Source organism: Urocitellus parryii, chromosome 8 (assembly GCF_045843805.1).
Source record: "Urocitellus parryii isolate mUroPar1 chromosome 8, mUroPar1.hap1, whole genome shotgun sequence".
In the NCBI taxonomy this organism is placed as follows: Eukaryota; Metazoa; Chordata; class Mammalia; order Rodentia; family Sciuridae; genus Urocitellus; species Urocitellus parryii.
The window spans coordinates 31,962,525-31,988,331 of NC_135538.1; the positions used below are offsets into that span (position 1 = coordinate 31,962,525).

At 36.6% G+C, this 25,807-nt stretch overlaps 1 protein-coding gene across 1 annotated transcript in view; it reads right to left on the minus strand.

Annotated features, from left to right (window-relative positions):
• Positions 1 to 8,879: 8,879 nt before the first annotated feature.
• The window catches only part of LOC144256553 (uncharacterized), a 70,985-nt gene continuing 54,057 nt past the window's right edge, over positions 8,880 to 25,807 (minus strand). Inside the window, exons 3-4 of the mRNA XM_077801686.1 lie at positions 13,611 to 13,775; positions 8,880 to 9,957 (exon numbers count right to left, since the gene is read on the minus strand). Coding sequence (XP_077657812.1) covers positions 9,692 to 9,957; positions 13,611 to 13,775 — 431 coding nt within the window. The 3' untranslated portion in view covers positions 8,880 to 9,691. The remainder of the gene's footprint in view (positions 9,958 to 13,610; positions 13,776 to 25,807) is intronic.

Genomic DNA, 25,807 nt, shown 5'->3' on the forward strand with positions numbered 1-25,807 from the left:
TCCATACATTTGTACCTCCTGGAATTATGTACCATTGCAATGCTGAATCCAGTCACCTGTGAAGTGTGCCACTTGGTGTGTATGTGGTAAGGCAGCTCTTGGGGTGGAGGAAAGAGGTTAATTCTAGTTTTTCCTGACTCTTATGGTATAAATACCCTCATCATGTCAATTCCATGGTACCAACTTGATGAGGTCGCTGAACTCAGCTACAAACTGGATCCAGCACATTCCTCAAACCAACCCGCCCAAATCTCAACAGCATGTGTCATTAGTGGGTATCCCTCTCTCTGCAGGGTGACTGGGTCCAGTGCCTCATGCTCTGTCTAGTGATGGACAAGCTGAAGAACCATGATATCTGAGGCACTGGGATCAGCTCTGGGTGAGCAGGAGGATCTCAGCTCTACCTTGAAGAGTCTGGATGAATTTTCTGACCTTTTCTGCTCTTATTTCTTCTACCTTGGAGCTTCCTTGGGGCCCCAAATCTGCCATCAGTGGTGTCCCGTGGTCCCTAAAGATGGATGACGCAGAGTTTGCTTGCTTTCTTTACTTCCACTATACTCTTGCAGCCTAGTGTTAAAATCTAACTCCAATTCCTCTTACTCTAAATTAAAGCACTTTTCCCAGTTAATGATCCATACTGCCCTTGTCTCAGGCTTTGACTACTACCAAAAATCCTCCAAAACATTGCCCATAGTTCAGAACCTCAAATAAGCTCTTATATCCCAGTAGGCTGATTTGTTCTTGTTGTGGTGGTACTCTCTGAATTTTTGGTTTAGTCTCTTTGTTGAGGTAAGGATCTTTAGCTGGCCCTGTCTGCCTTTGTTGAGGTAAGGATCTTTAGCTGGCCCTGTCTGCCTTTCTTCTTTCTGCTCAACTGAGTCCCTTTAAGCTTCTCCTGGTTGCCACGCTGCAGTGTAAACTTCTAAGAGTAACTCCTGGAAGGTACTGACTAAGGATGAATATTGATCTCTATCTAGAACATTCACTCCTGGTATTTCCAAATATAAAGTTCACTTGAAGGTCAAGAAATTAGACATCTCCGGGTATCACTACAGTTTTAATACATGACTCGCTGGGTGACAAAAACTATCCTGATAGAGAGAATTTTTTAATTTGTATTTTAGATCACAAAAGCTCTCATACCTTCAAAACATAGTCCACACATGACTAAATTAGATGATGCATGTGGGGCCTGGCCTGGTGTCAATACTTAGTGTGGAATAAGCATTAGCCATGGTGACAGTTGCTGACATTGTCCTTACTCTGAATACAAGATCTCACAACCAGACCACTAAAGGATATTGCGTCCACTCTTGTCCCACTACTTCCCACACAGCAGCAGGAGTAACTGCTGTAAAATCTGAGTCTGATCAGGTCACAAAACACAAATTTGTTTCAGTTTCCCAAAGTTTTCCTATCAAATGTAAAATGCCAACTTCTTGTCTATACCCACAAAGCCCTGTATGAGCAAGCATCTGCCTACATTGCTAGCTTTCTTTCTGGTCATGCTTTTAGCCTCCATTAGAATTTCATCTTTGTTTTTTTTTTTTTTTTTTTCTTTTTCCACCTGGTGAATTCTTTCTCCAGATTTCTCATAACTGGTTTGTTTTTTGTCATCAGATCTTGGTTAAAATGACACCAGTTCAGAGAGGCCTTCTGTGACCATCCAATTTAAATAGCCATCAGGCACTTTCTATTGCCTTACCTTATTTCAATCCACCACAGCAATTTTAGTTTTCCTGTTTTTACTGTGTTTTTATTTCTTTAATCCACACCAAAATATAAGCAGAGCTCCTTTCTTCTTTACAATTTTATTCCTATAGAACCTAATTTGTGAAACATCTACTTTATTAAGTCTATAAAAAATACAACAATATGCATATATTGTTGGTTTTTCCTTAAATGCAATAACACTGCATATTCAATAAATTCTTGAACTTTGTCCTATCCATGGCACACTACATTAAATGACATTTTCCTCTGAAATCTAACAAATCACTATCCTCGCACAACTATGTGAAACCAAAGGCAATGGCATCTATGTTCCAAACCTTGTCAATTATAGTAAGGCTGGCCAATCACTATTTTCCCACAGTAATGGATGGCCATTTGATCTGCCTTCTCCCAGGCCCTGCTCTGGACATCACCAGGGATCACAGATTAAGTACCTCATTATGTAAGTGATAAAGTCCTAAATATAAAACCTGGTTCTCTGAAATCTAGAATTTTAGCATTTTGAGTATCCGTATCACAGAAAATAGACCATTTCACCTGTAATTACTGCAGTAAAAAGAATAGGGGATGAGACCAAATGAAAACCTCTTTATAGAAACAGAGCCTTTACAGTCATGGTGGAAAGTCTCCCGGGAGCACCCAACCTGGGGGATGGAAATCCAATTCATGAAAGCTCATGGCAAGCCATGTAAAATGCCCCAGAATTCTGCAGCAAGCGTCTCTGCCAGAATTACTCGGTATGGGAAACATGTTCCTCTCCAGCAGTATATAATTCGAATAGAAAAAAAAAAATCTAAGAACAAATAATATAATATATTGGGTTTCACAACAAATGGGAATTGTTTACCTGAAGTTTGCCTGTTGTAGAGAGAGAGATTGTGAACAATGGTGATTGACAAATAGCCAAACAGAGATGGAGAATTTGGACTGGAAATATTGTTTGTGGATGGCAGGAAGGAAGCATGATGGAACTCACAGAAAAAGAGAAAAGGTATGTGAATACAGTGAGAACCCTGGAAGACCACTTGGGTGCTATCTCTCTGATTATGAGTTTCATCAAAACAGGAAACCATCTGTGGCTGTAATCACTTATTGTCTGTAATTGCTATATATGTGGAATAATCAATACAGTATGATAAGTTATTTAAGAACTAAATATAAACCATTCCATATTATTTTGATTTTTAACTAGTTATTTCATTTTTTAAAGACTAAAGAGCGTGTTTTGTAATTACTGAGTTACCAAACCCAATACATCCTATACTTTTATTCACTTATGCAGTGAGATAAAAATAGCTTACAATTCTTATAAGCAGAAATTTCTTAATATGCTCTATTATGAGGCAACGTAAGAGGGAAAATAAAAACAAACAAACAAAACAATGAAACATACCATCTTTTGAAACAAAGTTAAAACTCTGGTATTCAGATGTTTCCACAAGCTGAAGTTTAAGATGTATTTCAAGGATGTAGGATGTCCATGCAGATGCATATGGGCTCCTTTCTATTAGATGATCATAGTTGTACACACCTGGAATCCCAGCCACTCAGGAAGCTGAAGCAGAAGGATTGTGAGTTCAAGGCCAGCCTCAGCAATGTAGCAAGGCCCTAAGCAACTTAGTGAGATCCTGTCTCTAAATAAAAATAATTTTTAGAAAGGGGTTGGGGATATGGCTCAATGGTTAAGCATCCCTGGGTTCAATATCCAATACCAAAAACAGCTAATAAACAAACACTTCTAAAATACTATCAAAGAAATGCACATTTAAGTGAAGAGTTATTATAATATCAGGATGAAATGTTTTACATACAAATTCTCAATACTGTCATAGTGTGGTGAAATAGATAAGCTCATAGGTTGAAAGTGGGAAGGAAAAGTCTTGCCATATTCCTGAAATGCAATCTAGTCATATATTAAGTTCCTTCGACTCTCTAGTTCCACTCTAAGGAAATCATCCTAAGGAAATATTCAGATGGAAAAAGGACTCAGGTATAGACTATTCACCATGGCTTAATTTTTAATGATATAAATGAAAAATAGTCTACCATTACATTTATGCTACAGTGATAACAACATCTAAAACTTACTTTGGGCCAGGCACTATTCTAAATGTTTTCACATTTATGAATGTTTTCAGGAACACACTATCATCCCATTTAATCTTTTTTTTTTTTTTTGAGGTGCTGGGGATTGAACCCAGGGCCTTATGCATGTGAGGGAAGGACTCTACCAACTGAACTACATCCCCAGCCCTCAAACCACTTAATCTTTATAGCAATGCTATGAACCTTTTCTCAATCTCATTTTGGAGTTGAGGGCACTGAGATACAAAGAGGTTATGTAGCTTTTCCAAAGGGACCCAGTGGGCAAGCAGCAGAGCTGGGGTTCCAATCCAGTCTGGCTTTTAGATTTTAGCTCCTCCACGTATCACGTCACACATCTGTCTATATAACAGAATGTTATACTCATTAAAATATTTTCAATTACTAATGATGTGGGAACAAGCTTACATTATAATTAGAGGGGGAAATCACCATATAAAAGTATGTGTGGCATTATCCCAATTTTGCTAACAAGCAAAAACAGATGAATGGAAATAATTAGAAGGAAATAATATAAAGGTCAAAGTGATTATCCCTGCCTAGTAAGAAGCAGTAATGTTTTTTTTTCTTTAGACTTTTATATGCTTTATAACATCCTAATGAAAATGGGTCACTTTTATAATCAGAGAAGAAAAATATAAAATATTCTCATCTTTAAAAAGAGATTTTAAAATATCGGTAGGAATTTTGTGTACCTTGATATAACTAAGTACTATCTGGGTAGAAAATTCCAGATGTAACTAGAATAATCTGAACCCTCTTGCCTAACTGGCCTTTCTAATTGCATTCTCTGGCTAGTACTAATTGGCCTTCACTATAGTCACAGCAATGTGAGAGCTGCAGTTATGTATAGAAGCTGCCACAGTTACAGAATTCCTTCCCTACTTAGGCATCTGAAACATGACTTTTAGCACATTCTCCAAAATACCACTGAAGACCTCCCTCAAGAGCACCATATTGCCATTGCTGCAACCGAAACTTCCAGAGTTTCAGACCTCCCATCCCCATCTATTGAGAGAAAGATTTATGAAGAGAAAATTATCCTTTTGGTTCTTTCTTTTTACTTTTACCTTTGGCAAGGATGTTAAAACATTCCTGTCTACAGCCGCTGTTATGCTTCTTTCAACTCTAACCTATTACCATGTTAAGAAAGCAAACTTGCCCTTCAGTTTGTTCCATGGAATTTAGATACAGTTTGGGTTTCTAAAACAATTGGAAACTCCTATTGTGTAGACCTGATTTTCTTTGAAGTCTGAAAACTATTAAAGACAGATGGGAACACAGGCACTTAAACACATAAACCACCTCTCCTTATATAAAAATCAAACACATTTTTACATGTATCATCTCACTTTAACCTAACAACATCCCTTTGAGGTAATAAAGATGCAACTCCTCAGGCCATTGGGAGGTTTTCAAAATAAAGCTAAATTATGACTTACTTATAAACAAAGTAAGCCTGAAGTATTAAAGCTATTCACATACCACAGACTTTCAAAGGCTAAAGGCTGACCACGAGGAAGAAAAAGCGATGCACAAGCAAACGAATGCAGGAATTACGGTTAAGGCAGATTGCTATTTGGGGTCTGGCTGAATGATCTGCAAGAAAGCTCTGGCAATGCAAGAAGGAGCTTCTCATCCTACCAAGGGAGTTTTTTTTTTTTTAAATACCTTCTGGATGCATATTATTTGTTTATTTTTTCCCAGGGTCTGCCTTTGTCTTTGTCCATGTCAAACCCCACTCCCCTTTAAAAACTATCCTCTAATCTCTGAATCCCTAGATGACAGTTTTAAAATTCATGAACCATCTAAATCCAGGAGTGGGTCTATGAGGACCAGACGTGACTCTGCCATTTAGAGAGGCTACAAGAGTCAACAACCAAGTTAGCCAATCATGGCCTTCAGTAGGCCCAGAGGCAAAACAGAAATAAGAGTGCTAATTTTAACTTCACACTGGATTGGGGATACAGAAAGTGACTTAAAGTTTCTGTCCTCCATGCCTAAAAAAAAAGAACTAGCTAGGCATATCAAAGAGTGAAAGATCACACACAGAACTTGATTCTAAGCTTGTTGTGAGCACAGATCTGATCAGTTTCCCCTTTCCCCTCAAGTTCAAAGTTGTAATATTTCATGGTATACAAAGTCCAATCCTTCTTTCTGCCCTGAAACACCCTCCATGGTCTGACCTTTCACTTCGTTCCCAAATCAAGCTACCTCGATAGGATCAGCTTAAGCACAATTTCCAGAATGCAACCTGCACCTTCTTGGCTCTGAACCATTTTGCTCATGGATCCCATGTGTGCCCTTCCCTCCACCTCTGCCAGTTATGCAGAACATCAGTAACTGTGATGCTTAATTAAGCTGCTACTATGTGCTAGGCAATGTTTTGCATGCTTAACATCTGACATCGCAGGTTAGCCTAGAAACAATCTTGAGTACTGTTCTTCCTGTTATTTCTATCACAATGAAAAAAAAAACAGTAAATATAGAAGTTGAAAATACGTATTTCTTCAACATTCATTTTACACCAACTTTCCGTGTCTTTTCATTTTGCTTTATTTTAGATTATACTCTTTAAAATTTTTTTCTTCACAGGTAGTTTCATTCTATTACCTGAAGTGTCCTTAAAAAGGCAAAATTAGTGTTTGGAGTAGATGAGTAAAGATAAGGTAAGTCATACTTGAGAAGTGAATGAGATAAATATTCAAAATTAAGATGCCTAACTGGGTCTTCTGAGTTATGTAAATTGGTCCAAAGTTTCCTGAAGTAGCTACTTCTGGTCCATCCAGAATCCCTGAGAACAATTCAGCCAATGTGAGTTGGTTCTTTTCAGTCTGACCAAAAGACTACAAGTAAATGGAATGCTAGGAAGTAGAGAAGGAAAATCCTAATAATATGTAAAGTGTACTGAATTTGGCCCACTTTAAGTATGACTATTTTCACAAATCAACTTGTATATCCTTGATAATTATCAAGAGACTTCAGAAATCGTGAGTTCCTAGAGGAAGTTCAGCATGAATGATGTAAAGGGATATCCTCAGAATTAATCGTCAAACCCATATTTCACTGGCAACACCATTGGTTTGGTTATTGTGTTATTTCCTATAAGTTGAAAGACAAGATTTTCATTTTTAAAAATTCAAATTTGGAGTTAATTGCCTACTTCTCTTATAATACAAATTTGTCTTTGCAGACTTTCCATTTTCCTTTATGAATTCAACAACTGGGTATCACACAAGGGTCAGGAAGCAGAGAGTTCTGCTTGCCAGGGCCAAAATATAACCCCCAAAGGAATGGCCCCAGTGACCTACTTCTTCTAGCCATGCCCTACCTGCCTACAGTTATCACCCATTACTTCATTCAAAATATTAATCCATCAAATGGATCAGTCCATTGATTGAGTCACAACTCTCATAATCTAATCATTTCACCTCTGAACGCCTTTCATTGTCTCACACATGAACTTTCAGGGGACACCTCATATCTAAACCGTAACACCTTCCCTAGTACAAATAATCCTCAATTCCTTAAGGCTTGAATAAAATTTTTAAAAATTTACATTGAATAAGAAATAATGTTCCTTCTGCTTGTCTTTGAACTAGAACATCGACCTTTTTGTTCTCAGTTCCTAAGACTCAAATATACTTTAGGCTCTTCAGCTTATTAACTGCAGATCTTGGGGCTTCTCAGCCTCCATAATTGTGTAGAACTGATTCTTTACTTCATGAATCAATGACCACATCATTCCTGATCAGTTCTGAATTCCTAGTACCTGGCATACTGCTTGACATATATGGGTTTAGCTAGCCGGGCTAAAAGAGAACCCACATGCGCTTCAACTGATAAAGCCAAAAGGGTTGGCCTGCCCCAGCCCTTTCAAAATAACATCTCTCCACCACGTATCTTTGATGAGGTATGCAAAAGTACAGGTAGAGTTACAGGACCAGTTTGTCCACCTGGGTTTTGTTCTTGTTTTGGCCCCATGCCTTCTCTCTCTGCCCCTATTTCTCCCTTTTATGTTTATTCTGTGCCAATGCATATTATATATATATATATATATATATATATATATATATATATATATATATATAAAACTTGATTTTGATTATTATAGGGGTTCACAGTTGAAAGTTTGCCTTAAGTCTCAGAGGAGACTTTGAACTTCGAGTTTTGGACAATGTTAAAACTGTGGAGACTATAAGACCCTTTGAGATAGACTAAATGCACTTTGCACTGTGAGATGGACATGAGCTTTGGGGGCCAGGGGTAGAATGTTATCGTTTAGATGTGAGGTCTCCCCCAAAAGCTCCTGTATCAAGGCAGGAATGTTCAGAAGTAACATGATTAGATTGTGAGAGCTGTAAACTAGTCAGTCCATTCAGTTTGAATGAGTTGACTGGGTTGTAACTGTAGACAGGTGGGTGGGGCAGCTGGAGGAGATGAGTCATTGGGGGAGTGTCCTACAAGGCTGCAACTTCCCTGTGGCCCCTTGTCTCCCCTTTCCCTCTCTCTTCTTCCTGACCACTCCATGAATGGAGCTGCTTTCTTCCACTGGAACCTTCCCCCATGATGTGCTGCCCCACCTTGGGTCCAGAGCAATGGAGTCAGCTGTTCAAGGATGAGACCTCTGATACTGAGAGTGCCAAATAAAGTCTCTCTCCTCTAAGTTGTTCTTGTTGGGTATGTTGGTCATAGAGACAAAAAACTAACTAAAACTATATACATTATATGTATTTACATTACTCCACAAAAAAAAATGGACAAAATTTATATTTTTTGATGTTGATGATGCTAGTGATAATGATTGTTAATAATGATGATTACCAACCTTTAATTTTAACATAATATAATGTTTATTATTATTTATTCATAACTCTATCCACTATTCACTAGTTGAATGTTGTTACAAAATACACAGCATAAGCAGTTTTAATACATATTTTCATACCATGTGGTCATTTTCTTTCATGGCCTTTGCATTTTTTTCATATTATAGAAGTTTATCTATAAACTTTTTGTTGCATAAATTTACATCACTCCATAAAGACGTGGACCTAATATTTCCTTTTTAATAATGATGATGCTGTTAATAATGATGATGACCAATCTATCCTTCTCAGCTTTGCTTGATTTTTTGAAGCATGGTTTTCATTATGTTGCTCTACCAGAGAAAAGTGAATTGTGAATTTCCTTGCTCTTTTGAAGGGAGTAAAGGAAAGAAGGGGATGTTGATCTTGAAACATAGTTACAGAGTCCTTTATTTTTTTTTTGTAGTTGTAGATGAACAGCATGTCTTTATTTTATTAATTTTTATATGCACTGCTGAGGATCGAGCCCAGCGCCTCACACATGCTAGGCAAGGGCTCTGCCACTGAACCCCAGCCCCAGCATCCTTGTTTTTTCAAAAAGCCAAAACAGATAAACTATTTCTATTATCAAGTCATATGTTCATCTCTTACACAAGAACTTTCTTGGTATCAAGATTCTTTATTTCACAGAGTTTAGAGAATGTTATCATGGCCTTTCAATGCTAAAAAGTAAGGTACTATGAAAACAATTACTAATGATGATTCCACAAAATAGAGAATAAAACATACATGATATTTAATGTTTTTGAAACTAGATAAATGGCTTATTTTCTGACTAAAAGAGCTAGACTTGATTCAGCTTTTCTCAGGAGTTGGCCTTAGAAAATGTGCCTTATAGTATGTAAGGAACCAAGTGATCTCTTTTGAAAATTGACCATGAAAAATTGAACTGAACATGAAAAAAAAATTATAGCACTCCCAAACAAGCAAAAAACACAACCCAAAAATGAGCACAGGACTTGAATAGACATTTCTCCAGAGAAGAATCACACATAGCCAACAAGCCATGAAAAGATGCTCAACATCAATAAACCTAAGTGAAATGCACTGGGATACCATTTTTCACCCAAAGGATGGCTATTATTAAGAAAAGGAAGGAAGGAAGGAAGGAAGGAAGGAAGGAAGGAAGGAAGGAAGGAAGGAAGGAAGGAAGGAAGGAGAGTTGGCTTGGATGTGGAGAAGTGGGAATGCTGGTGCCTCATAGGTGGGAGCCTTGCCTGGTGGAGCTGCTTTGGAAAGCAGCATGATGGTTCTGGAAAAAAAAAATTAAATGCAGAATTACTATGATTCAGGAATTCAAGTTCTGGGTATATACAAAATAACTGGAAGTGGACTCAAATATTTGTACACCAATGTTCACAGACTCATTGTTTATAGTAGTCAAAAGGTAAAAACAATACAAATGTCCATAGGTGGATGAATGAGTGAACAAAGATGTGGTACATACATCTAATGGACAATTACCCTCCCAAGAGAATAAAACGCTGACACAGCACAACATGGATGAACCTTAAAGCCATGTGGTAAGTAAAACAAGTCAGACACGAAGGACAAATATTGTACCATCCATTTGTATGAGGTACCTAGAAGAGTAAAATACATAAAGACAGAAAGAAAAGCAGTAGTTACTAGGGAATGAAGAAAGATAGAGGGAACAGGAAGTTACTTTGTTCAAGGAATAGAGAATTTTATCTTGGAATGATAAAAAAAAAGTGGATAGTAGTGATGGTTGCACAAAAACGTGAATGGACTCAATAGTATTAAAATACACACTTAAGATGGTGAGAATGGTAAACTTTACAGTGTTACACATGTTACCATAATAAAAAATTTTAATACAGAACATTTGATGATGAAAACCAGCAGGGGTGGAGTAAGAGCATATTTTAGTTATCTGGAAGCAATCTTTGCATTCTCATTCCATTGTTCATGATCTCGTAGATATAGCCTCTGAGTGTAGGTTACTGATGAACATAACAGATGCCCTAGTAGGTTTTTAGGAGGGATTTTCTACACTAAATTAATTCAATTGTTAAGAAACTAAACAGATATTTTAAGTTTAACTGAAGATTACATGCCTCCTTAGACAACAGAACCAACTTTACAGTTCTTACTTAGTTACTCAAATCTTTTTTCTGCCTTTGGAAGGCTTTACCCCCTTTGGACAGATGGAGTCCAATTATGGATAGTCTTTTCCATAATTTGTTTTGGTCCAATGTATTTATTCTTCCTTCTAGAATAAAACACTGGAAAAAAATACAGACTTTTTGGAAAGAGATTGTATATTAAGTAAGAAGTGGTTTGGGTTTTTTTGTTTGTCTGTTTGTTTTTTCTACATGAAAAAAAAAATGCTGGCCTCATAGTAGATACAACTTTACCAAGAGGGGAAATATTTTCCAATTAGATAAGCTCTCAAGTGGGATATAAGTGAGATAGGCTTGGATTTTCCTGGAAACTAAAGAAGGAGCAGAATTCTTAAGTTGTACCCAAAATAATTTTGCTAATCAGCATGAATTAACCTATTTTTATTTATTTATTTTTTACAGTACTGGGGATTGAACCCAGGGGTGCTCTACCACTGAACCACATTCCTAATCCTCTTTATTATTGATATTATTATTACTGAGACATGATCTTGCTAAGTTGTCTAGGCCGGCCTTGAACTTATGATTCTCCTGTCTCAGCCTCTTGAATACCTGGGATTATAGATGTGTGCCAGTGTGCCCTACAGATTAATCTCAGTTTAGTATGGAATATTCACTTATATCTATTTAAAGTATTAATTTGAAATATGGCAATATGTTATTTTAGTGCTGACAATAGATTGTTATTATCAGCATAATGGGTACACATCTCTTGATAATAATAATAATAATCATAATAATATTATAAAGGAATGTTCTCTTTACTTTAATAGAAGAGCATAAAAAAGCATGATTAGATAAAAACTCTCCACTCACTTATCTTTCAGGCTACATGGAATTCTAAAAAATGCTACTCAGCCCATGTGAATAAATAATAAAGAATCTCTTGTGAAAATTTGGTAGTTCTTGAACATTAATTTTAACTGGAACAGAAAGCACCAAAGTTGGAAGCCCTATAGTCCAATGGCTTTAGAATAAAAATGAGGGAAAAAATTGGAATGTCTGAAGATGTGAATGGTAACAGTAGAATACAAAGCAGGTAAGATTACTGTCGAGGGAAAGATACACAACTTGGTTTGACAGTCCACACTCAGAATGGGACACCTGAAAGTACAGGAAAAAAAAACTGTTATGAGCATATGAAGTTTCAAATGCAATCCATTTAATATGAATACTTATTGCTTAATTTCAGTGCACTTATTCTAATGCCTGATCTTGAGCAAGGCAACCATATAAGGAGAAATATTAAAATTTATTTTATCATATTCTCCCCAATATGATATGACTTCATTCATGTAGGATTCTCTAAAGCCAAAGAGGAATTTACTTCATATTTGAAATGAAACCTAGGACTTTTTTTTCCCTTTTTTATTTGGGCCAGTGAATACAATTTAAATGACTTGAACTTGAAGGAATGTGCTTTTAGTTTTCATTAATGTTAATAAATAGTATTTAGTTTAATAAATAATATTTAAGCAAAACTATAGAATCTATATTTTTTGTACCAAGGTCTCTTGCCATTTGTAATTGGGAATGACCCATGTTTAGTAGTTAGGATAAAAATCAGCTTTGATATCAATCAAAGCTTTTGATGTAAAAAAATCAGCTTTTGATGTCAACCATTCCCAACTCTATATAAACTCACCTATATCAGTCCCAGCCCTATATAAACTCACATTCAAAACTAAGACCTGTTTTTTTATTTAAAAATGGTATTCTATGCCAATAATCATATTTTATGTTAATGCACACCTCTAGACAGAATTTATAAAGAAGAGAGTTAAGTTCTTATGCCTCCTCATTATGTCCTCTGTTCCTCTTTTCTTAGACTTCAGTCAAAATGAATGACTAATATTAAGCTTTCAGTCAAATATATTTAGAACTAAGGGGAATCTCCTGGTATTCTCCAATTGTCTAAGGAACATGTTATCCAGTCATTTATATCAGTAACTATATTCCTGATTCCAGGGGTATGTGGATTGCCTTTCTTTTTTCCTGGGCTAGAACAATACCATCAGATGTACCTTTTTAGTAAGATGTTTCCCTGCTTATAAAACAGAACTCCAAAGCCATCAGATTTTCTCTAGATACATTTGCTTTAACCTTTCTACACAGACCCTATTGTATAATCCTTATTACTGTACTTCAGATTAATTTTAAAATGTCTATTTTGGGGACACTCTATATAAAGTAATACTTATGAAGCATTAAACATCTCCAAAGTCAAGTGCAGTGGCTCATGTGTGTAATCCCAGCTACTTAGGAGGCTGAGGCAGGAGGATAGCAAGTTTAAGGCCAGCTCCAGTAATTTATAGAGACACTTTCTCAAAATAGAAAATAAAAAGGGTTAGGGATGTAGCTCAATGGCAGAGCATTCATCTAGCATGCATGAGGGCACCACAAAAGACAAAGACAAAAACCAAAGATCTACAAAAGCTGTTTCTTGGCAAGTGGGATTGGGTTCTCATTTCCAAACATTACCATCCTCCAAGCTGCAACAGATGATTAGAGAAATGGGGGAAACCACCCATCCAGTCACATCAGTCCCCTTTCCTCACTGAAATAGTCCCTGATGCTTTTCACCACATTCAAACCCCTTCTTTCCACAGATTGTCTTTGATGCCTAAACATCTCCAGTTTCTATTGTATTTCTTTCTCTCCAAGACATAGTAGGTGTGACAACCCTAATGACAGCACGACAGGAAGACATGGAAAGAGAAAAGAAATGGGAGCTCAGATACGCTATTTCTCCCCTGCTCACCTCGCTGCCCCTTCTCCAGCATTGTCATCAGGTTTCCCGGCCACACCCCAGGCCAGACTTTGCTGTCCCAGGAATGAAGAGCCTGGAGAATCAGTTGACTCTCCTCCTTTAATCTTCCCCACATCAAACCCACAGCAGACTGCAATTCTCTCTCTCCTTCAGGATCTAAATAACAAAAGCAAATAAACAAGCAAAACAGATATCAGGGGAATATAAGAAAAGCTTTTTGGATGCTTTTTGAGTTTTACACTGTTCTAGAGAGAAACACATACACACACACACACACACACACATACACACACACACACACACACACACACACACACACACACACAACTACCCAAAACGACAAACTGAAATAGGGCTGGGAAATCTGATGAGAACATTTTCACACATACACTGCACATTATCTCAAAAGTGATGAATGAGCTCTCAGTTCTGTGAGCAGAGTTCTCCACTTTGGGGGCTTTTCTGAACAAGGTTGGAGGACCTAATAAAAAAGCTCAGTTTTGACCTAACGCCTGAATCACTTGCATGTGTTCTCAAGCCAGAATCCATTTCATTCTCAACTCATCTATTTGCTATTGGTCTGATCTTGGAAAAGTTGTTTAGCCTTCTTATGACTCGATTTTTAATAATCTGTGGAAGATACCCATCTAGTGTGGTTATTTAAAAGGAATATGTGAGTCAACAGACATTAATCACACAGAACTCTCTCTGACTCATATTAAGGATGCAACAAATATTGTTACTATTGTTATTATATTTCTAGAAACTGCAAATTTCCAAATATCCATATGAACTAGAATTGGTACATAAGTTGGAGACACCTATAAATTTCTTTGAAAGGACATTATATGAATGTGTTCAAGTTGTAACTGAGAAGAACGATAGATTGTTCTTTTTATACATAGTTGGAAATAGTAAGAAATTAGCTTGACTTAAAAAGCTAGGATTTTGACACAAGGCATCTTTGGGGACCAAAGCATGGAATTAACTTCCAAGAAATATGTGTGTGTTTCCTTCTGAAAATATTAAGAAAAGAATAACAAGCTCTTTTTTTTTCTGGGTAAATTAAAATTCACCAGCTTAAAGGCAGACTATTACTTAAGTGAGCCTTGACAGTTTCCTTTGAACCCTATTATCTACTGTGGTATAGGTTATAGTGATCAGTCTCTTAAATGGGTATTTCTATGGCCTTCCCTGACAGGCTCCATGAAAACTTGCCCTCAGCTTACCCCATCTTCTACCTAACAATGTTTTCTTCAGGGAATGAAAGAATGAATAGCATTTCATTCAATAAGTGTCTGATTGTTTCCAGGGCTTCTTGTAGTTAATATAATGTTGCAAAAGTAAGCGAGGCCTACAGTAGCTAGAGGGTAGTGAGGAGACCCCTGTAGTATATTAATGGGAGACAACAAAGAATCACTTAAATTGGCAGTAGATTCTCCCAGACCATGGGTCCAAAAGGTAGGGGTCTGCATTAACCCCATTCAAAGGACTAAAGAAATAAAGGCAATGTCATGGCCTTTGTGACTTGGTGGGGTTCCTAGGGAGCTGCACCGAACCCTCCATTTTTTATGCAAAGGCTCTCCCTTTATACCTCAATTCTAGTGATCAATTCAAAAAGATTTTTATACATGTCGCTCAGAGTAACAGGCAGTGAGTTTATTAGAAAGGTTGAGAAAGGGGAAAAGGGGACACTCCCAAGGAAGAGAGTGGGTCCTCTCAGAGAGGAGAGGGACAGTGTGCCTTTCTTGCCCTCCATTTGATTGGGGTCCCATGGAAGTCTCCAGAAAGACCTGCCCAGGTCCACTTCTCTTAACTTTTGACTGACAGCAGGATGACATCAGCCTTTCAAGTCCCTGCTGCCCTGACCATTTTAGGTCACTTTGGTCCATGCTGACTGGTTCTAGTTGGAAACTGTTCTTACAGACTTTGTGGTTTGGAAGAATTATCCTTTCTCCCTGAGTTCCAAGATCAGGCCTGTGAAAGGGGTCACAAAAGTCCCTCCTTCAGGCTAACTTGTGATCTTCTTATCGACATTATTTCAGGCCTGCATTTCTCCTACAGTGAACGGGAGGTTTGCTGAGGAATGTGACATATCTTGTTCACTTAAGCTAGGCAGGGCTGCAGGCAAATTGCTTCATGGAAAAGAAAGCATGTGGGGGTCAGCACAGTGGGCCCATTTCTTGGAATTATTCTCTTAACCTCTTGTTACCACCACTCACGTCTGTCTGTCCCCTATCACACTGGCCCTCTGCTGTGTCACTTCAAAGAGCTGTCTGTTACAAACATCCAACATACTGCCTGGTAAACTACATGGAACGAACTTGAACAAGTGCCAGTTCTAACCCCGACCCATTCTTTGTTAATCTGTCCTCCTTCACTTACCACTTCATATTTAGGATGATTTTGACATTGTGCCAATCTAATTAGGTACGTCCATTTAGGTTTAGAAAGTAACGTACGCGCCAGTCCTTTCCTCATCCATGCCATTTCAGCAATACATGAAGAATATCAATGAGACCATCGGTAGCAAAAGCAAGTTATTTTGCTTCTGCCCTTCAGGCTCCTATTATAAAGTTTAGGAACTCTTCTTTTTCTCCACTAACACAGAAATTATGGAAATACTAACTCGGTTGTCAGAGACCATTCCCCTCTTTTAACCTGAGAACCTCTCTAGTTTTTAGAGCTGTTTTCTACTTCCATGGCTTCCCCCACCCCCACATAGTATATCATGTATTAAGGAGTTACAATGTGTCAAATTCTCTGAGACATAATAATATCCTTCTATATTACCTTCTGGGTTCACACTCTACATTCCAACTGGCTGCAATAGCTAGAAGTCCTCATTTGAGCTTTCTCTGAACTTGGAGGTGGTCCAAAGAGAAAACTCTTCCCATCAAGATTGTTAATTGGGGTCAGAAATACCCTCTTGAGAATACTTTTGCAGCTGAAATTTTACCATTCCAGTGATAGCATTAAAGGGACATACTACAGGGGAAAAAAAATTCCAAGAATGCAGAGCTCCTGATAATTCACTACCTGACAGTCACAGCCTGAGAGATCAGTCTGTTCCTTTGGTCACGCCTTGGACCTTTGGTGGCCTATGTCGCTGAAATTAACCTATGAAAGGGACACTGTGCTCCCAATGCACAGGGCAGACCCAAATTAAATTTCTACTGAGACCCAAAGAACAAAATTCCAAACCCCTCCCCCTCTTCCCACACTCCCTTTTTATAAATTGCCAGAACAATAACAAAAAGTGGTTTTTTTGTGGTATTATTTCTGGTTGTCTCTCTGTCCCCCCCTCCCCACCTCCTGCCTCAAGGGTGCTCATCTGTCACCTTAGAAACTGTCTCTTTATGAGGCATGCCTTTGCTGCATTCCTTGGCCTCCATGAATTGTGGAACACTGCTTTCATGAATGCAAGCCTTTCACTGCCATCTGGACATGCCCACAGGTATAAACATTTCTTCATGAAGAGAAGCAGGGAATGCACATTGCATCAATAAACCTCTTGAATGACAAACAAAGCCATCCCAGATGTTGGGACAGCTGTATCACATCAGAGTCCATATAGCATACATCTGTCCCTAACGCCATTGCTTCCTGATAGGATGAAATTAAATGTTCAATTTAAATATCCTTTAACTTTTCTCAGGGCAAATGCATGAATTAGGTTGGGAAAGAGGTTTGAGGAGAGAGGTAGAGAAAAGACATCACTGTAAAGTGGAAGACCACTGAGTTCCACCCAGGGCTAAATATGCTAGAGTCTAGTCTGTTCATTCCTCACTAGCATTTCTCTAGGTGGAAACCCAAGAGCAGCGTTTCTTTCCCTTGGCTTGGTGAAATAAGGCTGGCACTCACTCCACTCAAAGGTATTTTTATGTCCCTCATAGACAAACATTACAGATGAAATTCTTCACATATTTATAAGAACACAGACTCTGTACTTGATTGAGGTGGCAGGGGTGGGGGGAGGATGTGACAAGGGCTCTCTTATGTTTTCCTATAAACAAAGTTGCTATGAACTTGAAAATCAGTCACATCCAGCTCTCAATTAATCCCTCCATGTGGCTATTTTTTGGTCAGGACGTTACTATTCTTTGGTGTAAAACATTTTCCTGACTTGCTAGTGTCTCAGGTCTGGTGGCTTTTACATATCTATCATGTCCATCTATGTATACACACATGCTCAGAAATAAAATATAGAATTCTAACAACTCATAAGATTATATAACCAAAATAAAATTTCACCCACAGACCAAAGTTTATCATAGGAAAAGATGAGGAGAGAGAAATCCGAGGGGGAAAAAAAATAGATGATGATATTCCTAATATGACGGAAAAGGGAAATGGAAGAAGGAGCAAACAGGGGTGGCAAGGGACAAGCAAGGGCCAGAGGTTTCCTAACTTTGCCACCCTGTAAAAAAGTCAAATCTTCCAAAGATCTTTATGGACTGATGAAAAGACCAGGGACACTGCCAGGTAATTTTTTTTTTTGTTTTACAAAAATCATATCATTCCTAATACCCTGCTGCAACCACTGATTAATCTGGTCTGGTCTCAAATATAACCTGGAATGCAACTGGGAAATTTATACTAATCTGTCCCTCTTACCATAATAAGATGTGATCCTTTTTGCCTTTTTTTTTTTTTTTTGATGATAAAGTTTTCCAGTTCAGTGAAAACCTTTGTTTACCTGACATAAAAAAATAAATAAATAAATGTTCATTTTCAAGCAGTTCTGTTGACCCAGGGCTTTCTCTCCCCCTTCCCCCTCCCGCCTTCTGCCTTTAAAAGTTCAGGATGTCTCCAACAGTAACTGTTACATTCTGTCTAGCAAGCCTGGACTGTGGACAGTGATCTAACCTCTTGGAAAAAAACATGGAGTTCACCCAAAAACTGAGAGAGACATTCTCTTGCCCCAGCCGCCAGCTCATAGGTTTCAAAGTCCTGGGACACACATCATGAGCAGCCTGGGGCTCTAGCATGTAAGCTCCAAGCGCCAACTCAAACACAGAAAGCACTTGAGCAGGTATAAACAGCAGCCACACAGCAGGCCAGACCCAGAGGCAGGCACTGAGGGGGGAACCTGCCAGCCAGGCCCTGCCTGCGTCACTCTCCCACAGCCTTCCCCACACGGAGGGAAAAAAGTAACTCCCCAGTCGGACTGCAAATCCAGGAAACAGAAGGCTCCGATTAAATGAATACAAAAATATCTTTCCCTTAAAAAGAAGAAAGGTTTTGCTGATGCGCGCGCGCGCACACACACACACACACACACACACACACACACACACACATCTTTGCAGCAGAAAGTCACCCATAATAATTTAGATTTGCTTCGAAGCAGCAAAATTGGCCTTTGATGGAATATGTGAAAAAGCAAGCCACTTCTTTCTCCCTTGGGGATTTGGCTCATTTTTCTTAAGAGTATGCTCTGTGGCCACCCTTCCCTGTGGGCCTTAAATATATTTGGTTTTCAACATATTGACATCTATTATCGGCCTCTGGTTTCATCTCTTACAGAGGCACTAATCTCAGTGATTAATCACCAAATGTACGATTCTACCTGGAGAGAACAGAAGAAAATGTACCTACCACTGAGAGAGAAGGCTATCAAGCCTACCAGACATAGATTCTGAACCTGCCTAGAAGCATTCCTTCTGCCCACAGAGTTTGTTTTGTTTTGTTAGGTAGCAGGGATTGAACCCGGAGGCACTTTACCATGGAGTCACATCACTAGCCCTTTTTTCTAAATTTTGAGACAGGGTCTCAATACGTTGCTTAGGCCCTTGCGAAGTTGCTGAGGCTGGCTTTGAACTTGCCATCCTCCTGCCTCAGCCTCCAGAGTTGCTGGGATTACAGGCGTGCCTTACCCTGCCTGGCCCATGGAGTTTTTTTAAAAAAAGATGATCAACATTACAGATGCTACTCATTTATGTAACAATTTCCCCAAAAGAAGTCAGTGTATTCTATTACCCTGAGTATTGGCTAATGTATCTTCTTATAATAGCCTTGTTTATATTTAGTTATACCTTTATACTATTTTTTTATTTAGTTGAAGTTTCCTTAATAGGCTTCAATAACTGTCAAATTGTTTTTATTTGCCTTTTTAACACTGTTTATAGAATCCCCACTAAATGTTGCTGCTACAAATTAAGTAATTAAAGTGTCTATCATCAAGAAACAGAATCTATTTGGAAAAAAAAAAACAGACTTTGAAATGTTAAAGGAAGTCCCTAAAGATATATCATCTTCATTAACTGCATTACAATATCTGTGGAAGCACACACTGTGTTCTGAATGCTCCATAGACTGCTCTGAGAGTACAAGTCACAGAAAACACAACCCCGCTATAAAAGGACTCGGCTCTCCCTGGGTAGATTAAGATATATTTCACTGGTTTTATGTGTATATTGTGCACTGAGACACATATGAATTGAACATCTTCACAGAAGCCATAGGCTTTCCAACTAACCAATAGTCTGGTTATGATACAGAAGATATTTCAGTTCAACAAGAAAAGGAGAAGAATGGAAACAACTGTTCCAAAAACATTTGGGGAGAATATAGTCTTCATTTACATATTAAAATGTAAATAAATATGTGTGCAGATATTTGCAGCCAGATTGTAATGACAGGGTAGGACCTTCCTAAATTTGAAAAACTATGCAGGGACGTTCAAAACTATTTTGATCATTAGCTCTGATGGGAGCTATGTAGAAGAAACAAATTCTTATTGTCCAAGTGGTGACTGACCTCTGCTTTTCAAAGTTATCAGAATCCAAATATGTACAAAGTACTTCGTAATGGGTTCACTGGTTTGTATTTTAATTCTATTTATTAAGTTAGTGGTAACTCAATTCTTATATCACTCACTAATAAACCATATTTGTAAGTAAAGGGGTCTTTGTGTCAGTTTTTTACACTTCTGAATGACTTCTCAAATCTGGATGAAACATTTTGGCCCTTAAAAGAAAAAGGCTTAGTGTAATAAGATTCCTCCCACCCACTCTAGATAGACAGAACTAATCAACTTTATAAAACTCTCAAAGAAAGATTTTTCTTTTTGTTTTCACCTTAGTAGAGTCACATATTTGATATATCCTTGATTTTGTTACATTGTGGGTCCAGTCTTAAAGATTCCATAAGTGTCACTTTAGTAAAATTCAATGTACTATACAAAGTATACAGATACTGTGCTATGAACTAGTGTGAGGCCAGGAAGAGTAAAATAAGCTTTCATTGCTTATAAAAAATAATCCTATTCTTGTGTGCATTATACTTCTATTTCAGTTGCAGAAACAAAGTCACAGAAGTTAAGTATCATTCTCAATGTCATACTTCTGGTTAAATGATGGAGTCAGGGTTTCCATCTAGTTATCCCCAAATTTGGGGTCTTTCCAGTATACTGTGTTCAGTTCTTTACCACAGACTTTGACATGCCCAATATACCACAATTATATTAAAACATATATAATTTGTATTTGTTTATAGTATCAAAATTCTTTATTGGCCAATGTATTAATAAGCTTTCTGTTACTATAACAAAATACCTGAGATTATCAATTTATAAAGAGAAAAGTTTATTTGGGCTACAGTTCTGGAGAGTCCAGTTCATGTTTGGTTTGTTCCATTGCTTTTGGGCCTGTGGAGAGGCAGCATATCATGGCAGCAGCACATGGCAAAACTTTTCATCTCATGGTTGGATATGAAAAGGAAAGAAGATGGTTCTGTGGTCCTATGATCCCCTTCAAATACATGCCCCAATGATCTAAAACCTCTCTCACCTCCTAAAATTCCATCACCTCCCAACAATGCTATGAAGTGGGGACAAAATCTTTAACACATGAGCCTCTGAGGGACATTTCAGATTTGAACTGTAAAAGCTAACCTTAACAAAACAAAACAAAAAACCCCCACTACATTAAGAATGAAGTATTAGAGGTAGTCCCATTAAATACAGGGGAGAGACATGAACAAATTATCAACAGTTCTATTCAACATTAGTTGGGATATTCTGACTAATGTAAAATAAAGTAACAAAAATACTGGAAAAAAGACAAGTCACTTTTGCAAACTTTATGATTATACAGGATGAAAATTTATGAGAATCAAATAAAAATTGATTTAAAAAACTATTCATGTTTATGATAAATATTTGACTATAAATATTTTTTATACCCCAGTAACTGGTGACTTAATGCCAATAACTTCTAGCCCAAAATTAACATAATATTCAAAATAACTTAAAAAATAATTTAAATAATTTACATATAAGCTTAGCATGAATGAGATAAAACTGATATAACAAAAGAAATATAGAATGCTAATCAATCACACACAAAAAGCTCTGAATAAACGCAGATATCATTTCCTGGGTAAAAGATTGTAAACTGCCTCCAATTAATCTATAAATTTAATAAATTGTCATTAAGAGTATAAACGAGACTTGACAAGGTGATTCAAATATATATGTCAAAATAAAATACATTAAAAATGTGGAGATTATTTTTTAAAAGAAAAAATATTTTTAAATATACTGTAATAAAAATAGTGTGGCATTATCACAGTAGTCAAGTAGATTGGAACAAAGTATATAAATAGAACCATGTAAAAAAATAGTCTGGTTATGATACAGAAGATATTTCAGTTCAACAAGGAAAGGAGAAGAATGGAATTAGCTGTTCTAAAAACTTTTGGGGAGAATACAGTCTTCACTTACATATTAAAATAGGATGGAAAATATGATCAGATAACTCACATATGTGGTAAGAGAAGTGGGGGACAAGTTCATTATATAATAGCCTTAAAATCTGCACAAAAATACTTATTAATTTTGTATATCAAAAAATGTTATGGCAAATTAAAAAGAATAAAATTACTAAGAAAAGGAAGGAAAAAATATGTACATCTTTGGAATAAAAAACACCTTCTTACATAAGATATATAATTAAAAGCAATAAAGGAAAAAAACTGGTCTACCTATTGGCCTTAAAATTTCTGAATGACAAGTTATGTTATTTAACTCAATTTTAAAAGAGAACTGACAGCCAGGGGAGCATTGTTCAATTATGTGTATTACAGACAAAATATTAATATTCAAAATGCGTCATGAGTATGTTATCTGGACCAAATCAATTAGCTAAAAAGCAATTAACCCATTGACACAAATAGAAAAATGAAAAGCTTATAAAATGGCTTTTCACAGACATGAATATACAAATGGCCAAATGAGATAAAAGCTATTCAACCATACTATAATGATTAAAATGAAAATAAAAACAACCATGACAGTTTTTTGTTTGATTTTGTTTCTGTTTGTTGTTGTTGTTTTGGTTTGGTCTGGTTTTCTTACTTGTTTTGGTTCAGTTGGCAGAAAATTTAATGATAATCTTCTTGAGCTTGTAAGAAGGTACATGCGTCAATTATTGCCTCTTGGGAACATAGATTTATACTATCTTTCTGGAAGATAATTTGATTGTAGTTTTAACACTCAAATTGAAAATGAATTCAGTAAAGTAGCAGGTTACAAAAGCAGCATACTAAAATCAGTGGTTTTTTTCTATGCACCAATAACAAATTTTCTGAGAATGAAATCATGAACATGAAATCTTGAACACATTATGATACATGAAATAAGTCAATGACAAAGATAAACACTATAGGATTCAACTTACATGAGTTATATAAAGTAATCAAATTCATAGAGACAGAAAGTAGAATGGTGGTTGCAAAGGTCTATTTTGTGTTATGTATATTTTCCCACGTTAAAATGAAACCATCCACAGGACACACAGAGATTCACCTGGGATCACTAAATAATGAGGATCAAGAACTCCAGCACAATTGGGTTTCTTGCCACATCTATTCATTGCATATATCCACATAACTAGTTTTAACTTTACCAGATACTGCACTTTCCACATGGTGGAAAACATGAATTTTATACTTAGAACTTCAAATCCTCTCTGGTTCCAAATCCAAAGACACCAAGAAAGGAGCTCCATTGACACACTCTAATTGGATATCCACACCTGAACTTTCAAATTAAACATGGCTTAGGAGATGGAGTCAATTTAAATCAAGATGGCAGCTACCATATAATTTTTGAAAACAAAGCTTTGATTTTTTTTTCGTAGGGTAGGCTATCAAATTAGCAAGTAATTAAGAGAGTAATATCCATACTTTGATAAAAGTTGAGGGAGATGCAAAGGATTGCAGAGATAATCTTGCAGGAGAAAAACGTAAAGGAATTTCACTATCAGGAATGAGAATACATTTTGAAATCTATGATTTTGATTTTTTAAAAATCTACAAACAGACTAATATAACATAAAGTCACCAAAACCAAACATATAGGGCCACTTGATTTACAGCACAAGTGGCAGTATAGCACATATTAATAAAAGGTGCAGCCTAAGCTAGATACCTATTTGGGGGAAACCTGAGTATTTACTGCTTTCTCACAACACTTAAATTGGACTGTAGACCAAGCAAAGAAAGTTGAAAAAATAAAGTTTTTTGTAGGAAACATAAGAAAATGCCTTCATGACTTTAGGTAGGCTCAGATTCTTAAGCTAGACACAAAAGGTACTTATTATAAAGGACATTGTTGAAAGAGCAGACTTTGTTAAAATTAAGGAACTTGCTTATTTAAGAATATAATTAAGAAAAAATATCCATACTCACATACCCAGAAAAAGAAATAACTTACACAAATAAATAGGAAAAATACTCCAATTTTTAAAATGGGCAAAAGACTTGAAGGGTATGTCACAATAGAATATACCCAAATAATCAATAATCATATGAAAATGTGCTAGACTTCACTAGTTATCAGGACAATACAATGAAAACTACAATGATATAACACTATGCACCCATTGGAATGACCAACATTTAAAAAAATAAATACTACCAAGAATCATCAAGGATGTATAAGTGGTACTAAGCCTATATTGTTATCATTGTGATGAACTGGCACAACTACTTTGGAAAATTGGCTTTATCTTTTAAAGATGAATGAACCACTATCTTATGAACTAACAATTCTATTCAACTAATGACTCTACAACAGAAATGTTTATGTAAACACAACAAAAAAGCACACAGAATAATAGAGTAGCACTCAAATACCTGAAAAAATATATTAAATGCCCTTTAATAGTATAATGGATAATTTACAATATTCAGACAATAGAATACCATACTGAGAAATGAACTATTGATGCCTGCAGCAACATGAATGGTCTCCATCATCCAATTCAAATACCACGTTGAATCAAAGAAGCTGGACATGAAAGAATATAAAATGAATTTATGGTGCCAGAAACAAAGTAGCGCTTAACTTTGGGGTAGGGGAAAGAAATAAGAACTGGGTGGAAACTCAAGGGAAGATTCTGGGGTAATGCGGATACACTCTGTCTTGATCTGAGCGTGGATTTCACATTGGGGTTCACACTGCTGAAACCAGACTTATATATAATACATGTGGATTTTTCTGTGCTTATGACAATTAAAAACTTTAAATAGTATGGACAAGCAAAAAATGTTTATTCATTGATGAAGAGAGTATAACCTGGTAAAAACTCTTTGGAGAGCAATTTGGTAATACTTAACAATATTTGATAATTTCACTTCTAGGAGTTCACTAGTAATAGAGAACATAATGAATTTATGACTTTTTGAAGTACTCATATGCCATGCATTCTTTTATCATGTATTAGTATATTTATTAATTCCAATTAACCTATGAGATAGGTGATATCTGTGCACAGATATATAGAGATGTGAGTAGCAGCACTGCTTGCAATGATAAAAACCAGAAATCTAAATGATCTTTAATTGATGAAATGAATAGACCTCCATTCATATAATAAAATAAATGAGGTAAATAAATATTAAAATATTTTTATAATTTTCAAGTTAACAAAATTAAAAATACAGAGCTAAAATGACTATTTTAGAGCTCACATATTTTAAAAACCAGAGTAATCACACATACACACACAATACACACAACACACATACACACACACACACACACACACACAGAGAAAGGATACAACTAAATGGCTAAGTTTGCTTTTCTCTGGGAAGTGAGGGGGACTTATTCTTTGTAATTTCTATATTTCTAAATTAATGGTTTAATGTATTACATTCATGATTAAGAATAAAAGTGG